Genomic DNA, 13,423 nt, shown 5'->3' on the forward strand with positions numbered 1-13,423 from the left:
CTGCGATTGCCTTTTTAGAGACGTCCATTTACCTTCAACTGTGCTGCATACTGAACTGCTCATTATAATGAGCAATTCAGTATGCAGCAATAATTATTCCAGTATATGAAGAGAGAACTTCATGCGTATCTCGTCACTACTTAGTACTTCAGTATCCGACTTTTCTTGATCATTGATTCTTCTCTTAACTTCAGCCTACTCTTCATCACTACTACACTGTGATCTGAGTCTATATCAGCTCCTGAATATGCCTTACAATACTGTATCTGATTTCGGATCCTTCTCTAACCGTTATGTAATACAATTGAAACCTTTCCGTATCTCTCGGCCCTTTACAAATATATCTCCTTCTCTTGTGATTCTTCAACAGAGTATTCGCTGTTACTAGCTGGAATTTATCGCAGAACTCAATTTTCCTGTCTCGTAACAAGCCTATATTCTCCTGTAGCCCTTTCTTCTAATACTTTCTCCACAACCGTGTTCCTATCCCCCGTGGTTATTGGAGTTTGATCTCCCTTTACGTACTATATTAGCCTCTCAATATCTTCACATACTTTCTATATCTGTTCATTCTCAGCTTGTGACGTCGGCATGTAGACCTGAACTATTGTTCTCGGTGTCGGTTGGCTGTCGATCCTGATGTGAACAATCCTGTCACTGAACTGTTAACAGAAACACACTCTCTGCCCTACCTTCCTATTCATAACGAATCCTACTCCCGATAAACCGTTTACTGCTGCTGTTGATTTTACCCCATACTCATCTGACCAGAAATCCTTGTCATTTCGTTGGTTATTCAGTCTTTTTCTCATGATTACATCCTCCGTGGCAGTCTCCCCCCCCCCCCAATCCCACCCACCCTGGTTTCAAAGTTGGGCACCATTCCCCAATCATGATACTTTTTCAGTTACAGGGCACATGTCCTGTGGATACACATTATGTGCGTTTAATACAATGGTTTCTATTGCCTTCTGCTTCATCATGCCGTTGATCATTTCTGATTCTTCCGCCTTTAGGGGCAGTTTCCAAGGGCAAGAAAGTGCTCTGAACCTTCGTCCCCTCGTCCGCCGTCTTCGACAAGACCGTTGGCAGAATAAAGAAGACTTCTTATGCCGGAAGTCTTAGGCCACCAATGCTGATTATTGTTCAGAATTTAAGCACTGGCATGCTTAGAACTAGGGACCGAAGACTTCTTGATTTCTAATCAAAGACGCTACCCCTAGACCACGCGAATGGTCGACTCCGAATTATTGGGTGAATTATGGGAAAGTGTGGATGAAATTTGAAGAGATTTCGATTCGAAGTTAGTGCAACCTATTTTTAAGTACTGCTGGAGTGTTTGGAATCCGAGCTAGGCCGGATTAAAGGAGGATATCGAAGCAATTAAACGACGGGCTGCTAGATATGTTACCGGTAGCTTCGAACAACGCGCAGGTGTTACGGAGATGCTTCGGAAGCTCAAAAAGTATTCTCTGAAGGGAAACCTACGTTCTTTCCGAGGAACACTACTGAGAAAATTGTAGGAACAGCCGTTTGAAGCTGACTAAAGAACGATTCTACTGCCACGAACGGACCACAAGGTACGAGAGATTGGGTTCATTCGGTGGCATATAGACAGCCGCTCTCGGTCTATTTGCGAGTGGAAGAGGAAAGGAAATGACTAGAAGTCGTACACTGTGAGGTGGCTTGCGGAGTATCTATGCATATGTAGATACACCTGAAGTCACTGTACGCTGTATGGCGGAGGGTACCACGGACTACTAGTCATTTCTTTTCCTTTTCCACTTGCAAATAGAGAGACGAAAAATTGGCCAATATGCCTCCATTCCAGCCCTAATTTCTCTTGTCTTATCATCGAAGCCGCTACGAGAAATGTACGTTGGCAGCAGTAGAATCCATATGCAGTCAACGTCAAAAGCTGGTTCTCATAAATTTCCGCAGTGTGCCCCGCGAGAAGAGATTCTTCTTGTCCCCAGTGATTCCCATTTGATTTCACGAAGCTTCTCTGTAATACTTGATCCTATAAAAGTTTTGAGAAATGTAAGTTTTGTTGCATCAATTCTTTGTAATATTTGGTCGTTCAAGTCCATAATTTTATTTGTCAATACCTTTATAATTTCTTTTCATAATCACTATCGTAAGCATAAGAACTATAACTGGCCGGGTAGTTAAATGTACGTGCTTGTCCAGTATCTCATTGTCGATTATGATTTTTCGTCTAAGATTTTTTTCCACAGAATCCTATAAATTTACTTTCCTTTGTGGATATGACTGAATTATATTGTCTTACCATTATATGTAGGGACAATATTGCTAGTTTTAGGTTTCTTCCGTATCCGTCAGTGTGATGTGTTCAGCTGCAAAAAAGGGGTGAGTTAAATACTGTACGACTCGGTGGGTCTAAATCTTCCATAATTTCGCTATCTGTTGACCATGTCATTTACATTTATTTATAGAGCTTGGACCTTAAGGATTTATAGCGTGCGTCTTCTCATTCCTGTACTAATGGTGGAGCCGACGTGTACCTTGATGTTGTATTGTTCAGAATTAACCTTTTCAGATACTCACGAAGGACATACTCTGCTAAAATTTCCCACACCTAGGATCTCATCGCCCGTTCTAACGCCTTTTCATAACCCATAAAAGCTATATCAGCTTGGAGACTATATTCTGTTCGCTTTTCTCGTGTCTGACATGTTGATAAATCACAATCCATACATGATATTCTCGGTCAAAAACCGTTTAGTGCTTCCAACAGATAAGTCTCTGTTAAAGCATTTAATCTTTTGGAAAGTATCGTGACACCCACCTTATTCCTGCATTTTAGGAAGCTTATGCTTCTGTAACTATTGCAGTCACTCCTGTCCTTTCTTAAATACAGATAAGACTACTGACCTCTGTCAATCTTCCGGAACATGGCCATTCCTCTTGCGATTTTTTTTTTGGAATTGCCAGAGTACTGCTCCTTACTACTTGCACGTTATTTTAATGGCCTATTAAAGGCGTTCAAGTGATCCCAACGTCGTAGCCTCCGCATGTAAGTGTAGAAGTCTAAACTCAAGATTTTCATGACGATATTTAGTAAGCACATTATGTGTTTTCTCTCTCCCTGGACACTTTCTATTTCTGATTGAGCTGTTACAATATTTTCTTCTATCCCTGTTCATAGGTTTTGATACTAGCCAAGGAATGTTTCCTCGGGGATATTGTTCCACTATTGGGTATCTTTCTCCATTTTATTGAGAGCTATTGATGCATTACAAGCTCTTTTTTCTGATGTCGTATCCTAAATTTCCAGGGCATGGGTCCCAATTACGATTGGCACTCTTCTGGTTTCTCTTTTAACTAACGTTATTTGTCTTTTATGTTTAATGTGTTTCTTTAATTTGGCTGTATGTGTTCTCTGTCTTTCCTGTTATCATGCATCGTTCACGCTTCTACTTCTTGTTCATCATCATCACGACAACATCCTGTATAATGCGTTCCCAATGCCCTAGTCTCCACAGAGTATTTGTGTGTGTGACGTCGCTCGGCTGGCCGCTTGGTTGCAGACCCTTGCAGAGGCGTGGTGTGCGCGGAGCCCGGCGCCGTGTGCAGGGCAGGAGTTTGCGCCTGCCGGAACGACTGCCCGCGCGACGCCCCTGCCGAGCGGGTTTGCGGCAGCGACGGGCGCACGTACCGCAGCGAGTGCCGCCTGCACCTAGCGTCGTGCCGCAGACCGCGTGGCCGCTCCCCCATCACCGTGGCCTTCTACGGCGACTGCAGGGCGGCCGACGAAGGTACGTCACGCCGCTGCCCCTCCTCATGCCCTAGTTATGGTAATATCTCCTACAATGGGTAGGTGAGCAACAGCAGGCATTGTGAAACTTTCGAACTGTATTATATTTCAGTATATCAGAACAAGCTGGATTTAGGAAAGGAAATGGAACTAGACATCAAATTGCTAACATTAGGTGGATTATGGAAAAAGCAAGAGAATTCCAGAAGGATGTATACCTCTGCTTTATTGACTACGCCAAAGCCTTTGACTGCGTCTATCACAACAAATTATGGAACGTACTGAAAAACATGGGTGTACCAGATCACCTCATTCATCTGATACGGGGTTTATACCTAGACCAGGAAGCCATGGTGAGAACTATATATAGCACAACGAAATAGTTAAAGATTCCGAAAGGGGTCCTGCAAGGCTGCATACTCGCCGTACTTATTCAATCTGTATGCAGAACATGTTATGAGGAATGCGAGACTAGATGAAGGAGAAACAGGAATTAAAATAGCTGGAATAAATGTAAACAACCTCAGGTACGCGGATGATACGATCCTGTCGTCAGAAAGTGAAGAATAATTGAGAACACTCTTGCTGAAGGTGAAAGACGAAAGTGAAAAGGCTGGTCTTAGGCTAAATGTGAAGAAAACGAAAATTGTGACAACTACACCTATCAATTCGTGGGATATAGCAGGAGAAACCATGGAGGTAGTGACCACATTCAGTTACCTCGGTCCCCAGATCTCTGCTGATGGCGACTGCAGCCATGAAATCCGGAGACGCTTGGTAGACAGGCGATGTCAAACATTGACAGGGTTATAAGGTCCAGAGATATAACGCTAGCAACAAAGATCTATATTGTGAGGGCTATGGTCTTTCCAGTTGTGATGTATGGATGTGAGACCTGGACCATTAGAAAGGCTGAACGGCGAAGAACTGACTCCTTCGAATTGTGGTGTTGGAGGAAACTTCTTAGAATTCGATGGACTGCAAAGAGAACCCACAAATCAATATTGGAGCAAATAAAACCAGATTTCTCCCTGGGAGGTCTAATGTTAAAACAAAAGCTGACCTACTTTGGACACACAATGCGAAGGCGTGCCTCGCTCGAAAAAACATTAATGCTGGGGAAGAGTGAAGGAACTAGAAGAAGAGGACGTCAGAGGATGAGATGGATCGATGGCATCACAGAAGCAATGTGTTCCAACCTGGAAGGTCTACGGGAGAAAGTGCAAGACAGGAAAATTGGCGTGATATGATTCATGGGGTCACGAAGAGTCGGAACCGACTAAACGATTAGAGAGAGAGAGAGGGAGAGAGAGAGAGAGATATATCAGAATAGGTAAAAACTCTGTGTTTACACTACTTATTCTAATTGCTGTGCAGACAATATGCCGCAAGTGTATGAAATCTTCGAACTCAAAACTTTTACCGTATAACTTTCGTATATCTACATGCTGGGTTATCACAATTAAAGTGCAGGTATGCACGGAGGTCCGTTGTGAGCTGCAATTACAGTATATCAGTGAAACTTGGTAGATATACTAATGCGTTAATGTGGAACAGATCTACGCTGGAAAAAAATTAGTTTCAATTTCGCCCACCACTTGCAAATCCGAAGTTGTACGCTGTTTTTATGACGGTGGGGTATCCACACTCTCATTTGACAAGCCATAACGCGAGTGAACAGTATGAACATCGAGAAGAGAGACCGTGGAAACGTTTCATGAGAATCCAACAATTACTGTGCTGCACTGAGAGAGTGTCACTGACTGAAGAGTCTGAGGAGAGGTCAGATGTCTTTAAATGGTTTAGAGAAGATGATAAAGTAGTTCGAGAATAAGGGTGAGCTTTGCTTTGCACCTGGAAGAGGAAGACGTCCTAAACCGGTGGAAGCAACAAGACCATGCAGCACGTGCCCCGGGCAGTTCTAGTGCTCGTACAGTGTCGCGAGAATTCTGTATCCCATGGTCAACAACATTACGGGAAGTTTTGCGGTCTATTTGACGCAGGTACCCTTATAAGATCCAGATTGTGCAGAAAGTGAAGCCTCATGAACCGCATCAACGTTCTGTATTTGCTCTTCGGTTTCTGGCACGGATCGAAGTTGATGAAATGTGGTCTGGCAATATTTTATGGGGTGAGAAGATACATTTCACACTACAGAGGGCAGTGAATACACAGAACTACAGAGTTTGGGGCTACTGTTAAGCTGCATGCTGTGCACGAAGAGCCATTGCATTCGCCTTATGTCACAAGTACCATCCTTCGTGTCCCGGGTTTCTTTGAAGATTGTACACACGGAGTGCCTGTCACCTCTGCCGTGACGTCTTGCACGTCATCGAGACCACCTTGAACACATTGTGGTCCCAGTGTTTTGAATATGGGAGCTCTGTGGAAACCACTGTTTTCATGCGAGATGAGACGACACTTCATATTGCCCGCCCAGTGAAAGATACGCTTAATGCAACCTTCCACGAACGTGTTACCTCCAGAGACTTTCCAGGTCCACGGCTGAAAGATCACCTGAATCTCAATCCACGTGTCTTTTAGGTCTGGAGATATCTACACCAACGCGTTTATCAGGGAAAAGTTCAGTGTATACCTCACTTGAAGCCAGTACACAGCAAATTTTCTACTAGAACTGCTGCGAGCAACCATTACTCACGTCGTTTTATGGATGCAGCACCTTGGCGACGTCTACAGAGCTCATATTGAACAAATTCTGCAAGCAGCAATTAATTATCAACGTTATACCTACCTTAGTCGTTTGACATTTTCTGCTCACGTCCAGTTGTTAATCCATTATACATGGAAATATTTCTATACGTCTTTCTCGCTTTCACAGCGCCAGATTTGCAGCTTACGACCAAAATCTGAAACAATGTTTTTCCAGCGTGAGTCGGTTCGCCATTAACCCATTACCACATCTGTTAATTTTCACCCTCATACTTTAATTACAGCCCACACTGCACTCCTGTGAGTAAGTGCACTTTACTTGCAACCACCAGGTATGTGTAGCCTTTTAATAGGATAAAGTTACTGCGTAATGTTCCTAATGTAGAATGGAAGTTTCTAGCTGTGATCGCCGTGTTATCTTCATGCTGCGTAGCCAGTACACTGTGACTCGAACAAAATATGATTATCCAATTTTCTGAATATGAAACGCGCCTCAAAGTCACTGTTGTTGTTGTTGTTGTTGTTGTGGTCGTCAGTCCAGAGACTGGTCTGATGCAGCTCTCCATGCTACCCTATCCTGTGCAAGTTTCTTCATCTCCCAGTACCTACTGCAACCTACATCCTTCTGAATCCGTTTAGTGTATTCATTTCATGCTCTCCCTCTACGATTTTTACCCTCCACCCTGCCCTCCAATACTAAATTGGTGATTCCTTGATGCCTCAGAATATGCCCTAACAACCGATCCCTTCTTCTAGTCAAGTTGTGCCACAAATTTCTCTTCTCTCCAATTCTATTTAATACCTCCTCATTAGCTATGTGATCTACCCAACTAACCTTCAGCATTCTTTGTAGCACCACATTTCTAAAGCTTCTATTCTCTTCTTGTCTAAACTATTTATCGTCCACGTCTCACTTCCATACATGGCTACACTCCATACAAATACTTTCAGAAACGACTTCCTGACACTTAAATCTATATATATTCCATGTTAACAAATTTCTCTTCTTGAGAAACGCTTTCCTTGCCATTGGCAGTCTACATTTTATAGCCTCTCTACTTCGACCATCATCAGTTATTTTGCCGGCCGGTGTGGCCGAGCGGTTAAAGGCGCTACAGTCTGGAACCGCGCGACCGCTACGGTCGCAGGTTCGAATCCTGCCTCGGGCATGGATGTGTGTGATGTCCTTAGGTTAGTTAGGTTTAAGTAGTTCTAAGTTCTAGGGGACTTATGACCACAGCAGTTGAGTCCCATAGTGCTCAGAGCCATTTTTTTTCAGTTATTTTGCTCCCCAAGTATCAAAACTAATTTACTATTTTAAGCGTCTCATTTCCTAATCTAATTCCCGCAGCGCCACCCGATTTAATTCGACTACATTCCATTATCCTCGTTTTTCTTTTGTTGATGTTCATCTTGTATCCTTCTTTCAAGACACTATCCATTCCGTCCAGTTGCTCTTCCAGGTCATTTGCTGTATCTGACAGAATTACAATGTCATCGGCGAACCTCAAAGTCACTATGAATATATAAAGATACAGAAATTTCAGAAAGCTTTAATCCAGAAATATAACAGTAAACGTTATCAAGAAAACACGACGGATAACTCTCCAACAAACAAGACTGCGATATTGATTCGTAAGTACCTTAAAAGTGGATGTATGTACGTATCTATGTTCCACATTTCACACTAAAGCACTGGATCGACTTTAACCAAACTTGGTAAACATTTCACTTACTATCTGGAAAGAACCACTGTAAGGATAAGAATGACTTACCTCGCAAAAGGAATGGGGTGAAGAGTACAGCTCACCACACGCAAATAGCCAGACTATATTCATCCTGTATTTTAGAATGAGAGCACTTAGCGATTTGCAGCAAACTTTACACATGATTTCAAACTTTTAAGAAACATTGTCTTGCTCACACAACCGGCGAAGGAGAAAAAGGTTGTCCCTTAGCATTTTCGCAGTCCATCCAATAACACTGCTGCTTAATGCACGACCTTTAACTTTACTATTTCTTTTGTAATAACTCTATGCACAGCACATTTTGCATACAGTATTTAGAGGAGGAGGAGCAGAAGAGTAGCGTTTAACGTCTCATCGACAGCGAGGTCATTAGAAACGGAACACAAGCTCGGATTAAGAAAGGATGGAGAAGGAAAATGTCTGTTCCTTCGCAGCAATAATCGCGGTATTTGCCTCAAGCGATTTTGGAAAATAATGGAAAACCTAAATCAGGTTGGCTAGACGCGAGTTTGAACCGTTGTCCTCCGGAATGCGAGTCCAGTGTGATGACCACTGCGCTACCACGTTCGGTCCTTCTATTGCAGTGAGGGTGACAACGTGCGGAGAGAAATGAAGAGGAAGAGATGGACAGAGAGGGACGATGGGGGGAGATGGCCAGAGAAAGAGAAGGAGATGTATAGAGAGTGGGAGGTGGGAAGGGTGAACAGAGAGAGAGAGAGAGAGAGAGAGAGAGGATATGGGCAGAGAGAGGGAGAGGAGGAAATGGACAGGTGCAGGGTAAGAAAGAGGCGGACTAACAAAATTGGAAAACGTACATACCCAGTCAACGCCGGATATTAAGCAGTTGACATTTGAAACAACCATGTTGAACTACTGATACTAATTTCTATCTCTACAGCAATATGTAAATGTTAACTGTTCCCTGAGTACTCCACATAAAGTTATGTCATATCCATAACGTTAACTCCTCCCTGTGGAACAACAGTAAAGAAGCTCATCTCTGATCTGCCTCGCTACCTGTAATGTAACAATATTCTGTAAGAATATGTGGAAGAAATCACTTGTTATTTGCTAAACGCACTTAAATAAATCACACGATGTGCATTGCGTATGAACATGCTACGTATCACGCAACAGTGCAAGGCGTGTGACCACATCAGTGCACAGTAGCTTTTGGAATCAAAAAACGGAAATACGAGGTCAGGGGATTAAGTACACGAACAGTTTATTTCAATCTAGTTGTTATATTTCAACTGAGAGCATAGAAGGTTGAAAGACTACTCTCCGAAAACGTGAAAATGCCTCTGTTGAAATAACAACGGCTTTAACACGAGCTTGAAAACATAAAATATTGCTAGTAAAGTTATAACACTTTGATGAGAACCCACAGGACACTGGTGTAGTATTCTACGATATTGCAGAATATTGACCCAGTATCGTGAGGGTTTTCATTCATAATGGACAAATTCTTCTACCAAGAACCTATCGAACAGGTAATCCTATCAGTTTCTTAGTTTAGTGCATTAAAAAAAGGGAAAAGACTGCTATAATGATTCCCTGAGTCCGTGCATGGTAATCACGAAATAACTACTCAAACTATGTCCTGTTAACGATGAACGGAAATGGAAAACCTTCTCTAGCCATACCACTCAAACATTTGAGATCGCAGAAAATCCAAATGTAGTGACGAATATTATCTCATTCACAGTAACCTGGCGTGGAGAAAGCGGTAATTCGAAATAAAATAATCCAATCCATCACATTCAACAATACAAGCCACAGAAAAAAACACACATCCGACTATTTACAAGACAGCCGCAGAAGTGACGTCATCTACCCGAAACAAAATTAGCTCTGGTAGGCCAAAGAGGTCTCCCCCACGCTTATATTCAGGGTACAAGCACCCTATGGTAAATTTGGGAGGAACTACTGCCACTTCTCCTCACACAGCCACCTTACGATTAATATTAGTTCCTCCGTGTTTACAAAGCGTTGCTGCTCTGCAACAAGAGTTCCAATTGTTAGGAAGTTCTTTATTTTACTCTGATATCGTCTTTCGGCTTTCTGCTAGAATATGACTCCCACACTGTAAATGAAACCATATGTTATACCCCAGCAGTATTACGCTGTATAATAAAAGTGCACTGTCATCTATTAGAATGAGGTGACGAAATCCATTGAATGTCTTCTAATATCTTGTGCCCTGCATAGTGCAGCAACTCGACATTTGGCATGGTCTCAACAAGTCGTTGGAAGTCCCCAGCTGAAATACTGAGCCAGGCTGCCTCTACAGCTGTTCATAATTATCAAAGTGTTGCCGATGGAGGATTCTGTGTACGTAAAGTAAAGTATATCCCATAAATGTTCGATATGATTCATGTCGGACGATGTGGATGGCCAAACCATTCGCTCGCATTGTCCAGAGTGCTCTTCAAACCAATCGCGACCAACTGTGACATGGTGAGAAGGGGAATTGTCATCCATAAAAATGCCGTCTTTGAATGGCTGAAAATGCTCTCCAGGTGGCCGAACATATTCATTTCCTATCAATGATCGATTCAGTCGGACCAGAGAACCCAGTCAATTCCGTGTAAACACAATCCACACCATAATGGAGCCACGACCGTCTTGCAAATGACGTTATTGACAACCTGCGTCCATGGCTTCGTGGGTTCTGGGACACCCTCGAACCCTACCATCAGCTCATACAAACTGATATCGGGACTCCTGTCCAGGCCACAGTTTTCCAGTCTATAAGGGTCCAACCAATGTCGTCAGGAGCCTGGGAGAGGTGCTGTAGGTGATGTCGGGCAATTAGCCAAGGCGCTTGCGTCGGTCATCTGCTATACAATATGAACGCCATATTTTGACTCAGTGTCCTAACGGACACATTTGTCTTACGTCCCACACTGATTTCTGCGGTTATCTCACGCAGTGTTGCTTGTCTCCTAGCACTAACAACTCAAACCAACCCGCTGATTTCGGTCGTTACATGAAGGGTTCAGCTACTGCGTGGTTCAGGTGAGAGGTGATTCCTGAAATTTGGTATTCTTGTTGACACTCTAGACACTGCGAATCTCGGAATATTTAATTCCCTAACGATTTCCGAAATCAAATGTCCCATGCGTCGAGCTCCAACTACTATTTCGCGTTCAATGATTGTTAATTCCCGTTCTGCCGCCATAATAACGTTGGAAATCTTTTCACATGAATCACATGAGAACAAATGACGGATCCGCCAATGTACCGCCATCTGTATATCTGTATATTGCTGACCCCTGACTTTGTCACCTTAGTGTAGTGAATATTAATTACGGATATGTACAGTCTTCGCTTTTACGGTGGCTTGAACTCTCATGAGGATGTTTTCAGTAAGGAGATCGAATGTCTGTGGAGGAATAGCTCTCTCTCAAGAGCCAAAACCAGAGAAGGTAGTGATGTTGCATGTTGGGATGTGGAGCGACAGTCAAATCAATTTCAAAGTAATTTATTTAAATTCAGGACGTGACCCTGCGTAGCCTCGGTCATTTCAGAAATGTTGTTGCCTACAAACGATTGCTTAACAGATTCAGTTTTATGGCAGAGTGCACTGTCATACAGATACAACCAATCAGTGTCTTTAAACTATTGTTATGTTGTGCGTAGTGTACATTGCTATAATTGTATGCAGATCCTTGCATATTTACCTTTTTCTTCATCTCAACAGTGGGACCACACCCTAACCACATAAAATACCCACATACGTTAACTCTACCACCTCTGTACTTCGCTATTTGTATTACACACGACGGTAGGTAAAGTTGTCCTGGTATTCGCCAAACCCAAACTCTTCTATCGGACTTTCACAGCATATAACGTGATGATTCTCTCCAATTCATCCTTTCCAGCCATCCACTGTCTAGTGAGGTCAGTCTTTATGCAACTTTAAGCGTCCCTTAGCAGAGAATGGTGATTTTCGTGGAGCTGTTGGATCGTTGTACCCAATTCTTTCTAACTCCCTTCGGTAGTCATTGTGGCAGCTGGACTACTGGTAACACTTCGGTTCTCACAAGTGATTCCTTCCGTTGGTTAATGCAATTTATTACATCTACCTTCAACAGTGCTCAACGGCGTTTCTCCGTCAGTATATGAGATCTGCATGGTCTTGTTTACCCGTGGTTGTTCCTTCTCGTATCCACTTCACACTGACATTACAAACTGACGACTTGGGCGGATTTATAAAGATTACAAAGTCCCTGATCGTTTGCCAATGACTAGACCGCGTTCGAAGTCACAGTGTTCTTCTGGACGTCTGATTCTGCAGTTATTGCTTCTCTAGTGACAACAGGATACTCCCTGCCTAATTTTATACCGACGGGTCTGCCTCTCGTGACATCAAGTGACTCATTCTGCATTACGTAAGAGTGACCGGATACTTTTGATGGCACAGTGTGTAGGAATCCATCTTTCCACTCCAATAGAGATCTGCATAGTTTTTTTTAGCGTGGTTATGCTGAATTACTACTATATCTGCTTCTTACTCCAGTTTAGGACGTGAGAGATATTCACTTTTTGGTTTAAGATCGCCTGTTTGACACGTTGGTAACCTGTATCCGATGTTAATCGAATTGTAAAATTTTCAGATTTGTGGTAAGGTCCCATGGGACCAAACTCTTAAAGTCATAGGTCCCTAGGCTTAAATACTGCTGAATCTAACTTAAACTAACTTACGCTAAGGACAACAAACACACACCCATGCCCGAGAGAGGACTCGAACCCCTTGCCAGGGCAGTCACGCGAATCGAGAGAAGGTGCCTCAGACCGCACGGCTACCCCGCGCGGCTAATGGAGTTGTACCATGCGTCTGATTAGTCTTGAGAAGGTCTGTTTGGATCTGTGTTTTGTTGCGTATTTCCTGCAACTATTGTCGTGCTGACTGGGTACCCCTTCAATCCAATGTTCCCTCTCTAAGAAGAAAAGATGAGAAAGAGAAAATTCTTATAGGGTCACATAAGATTCAGTTCTACGTAGTTCTTTCCTGAATCAACAGTATATACACCTGAAGCCACACTGGGTCGTTCTTAGAGTGATAGACATTTTAGATGTCACCGACCAAAGTAAAAGAATGCCTAAACCCCTGAATACCCACCTAATTTAAAATCCAATGATACACACTGAACCATTTGATCTTTCCCGTCGCGTAAGGTCGTAACACAACAGCATATGAAAACGACAAGGGAGATGCGGC

General features: G+C 43.0%; 1 protein-coding gene across 1 annotated transcript in view; it reads left to right on the plus strand.

The window, feature by feature from the left end:
• Positions 1-13,423, plus strand: part of LOC126158747 (agrin-like) — a 177,963-nt gene that overhangs the window by 42,613 nt on the left and 121,927 nt on the right. Inside the window, exon 5 of the mRNA XM_049916466.1 lies at positions 3,552-3,779. Within this exon, the coding sequence (XP_049772423.1) occupies positions 3,552-3,779 (228 nt within the window). The remainder of the gene's footprint in view (positions 1-3,551; positions 3,780-13,423) is intronic.

Source organism: Schistocerca cancellata, chromosome 2, assembly GCF_023864275.1.
Source record: "Schistocerca cancellata isolate TAMUIC-IGC-003103 chromosome 2, iqSchCanc2.1, whole genome shotgun sequence".
NCBI classification, from domain to species: Eukaryota; Metazoa; Arthropoda; class Insecta; order Orthoptera; family Acrididae; genus Schistocerca; species Schistocerca cancellata.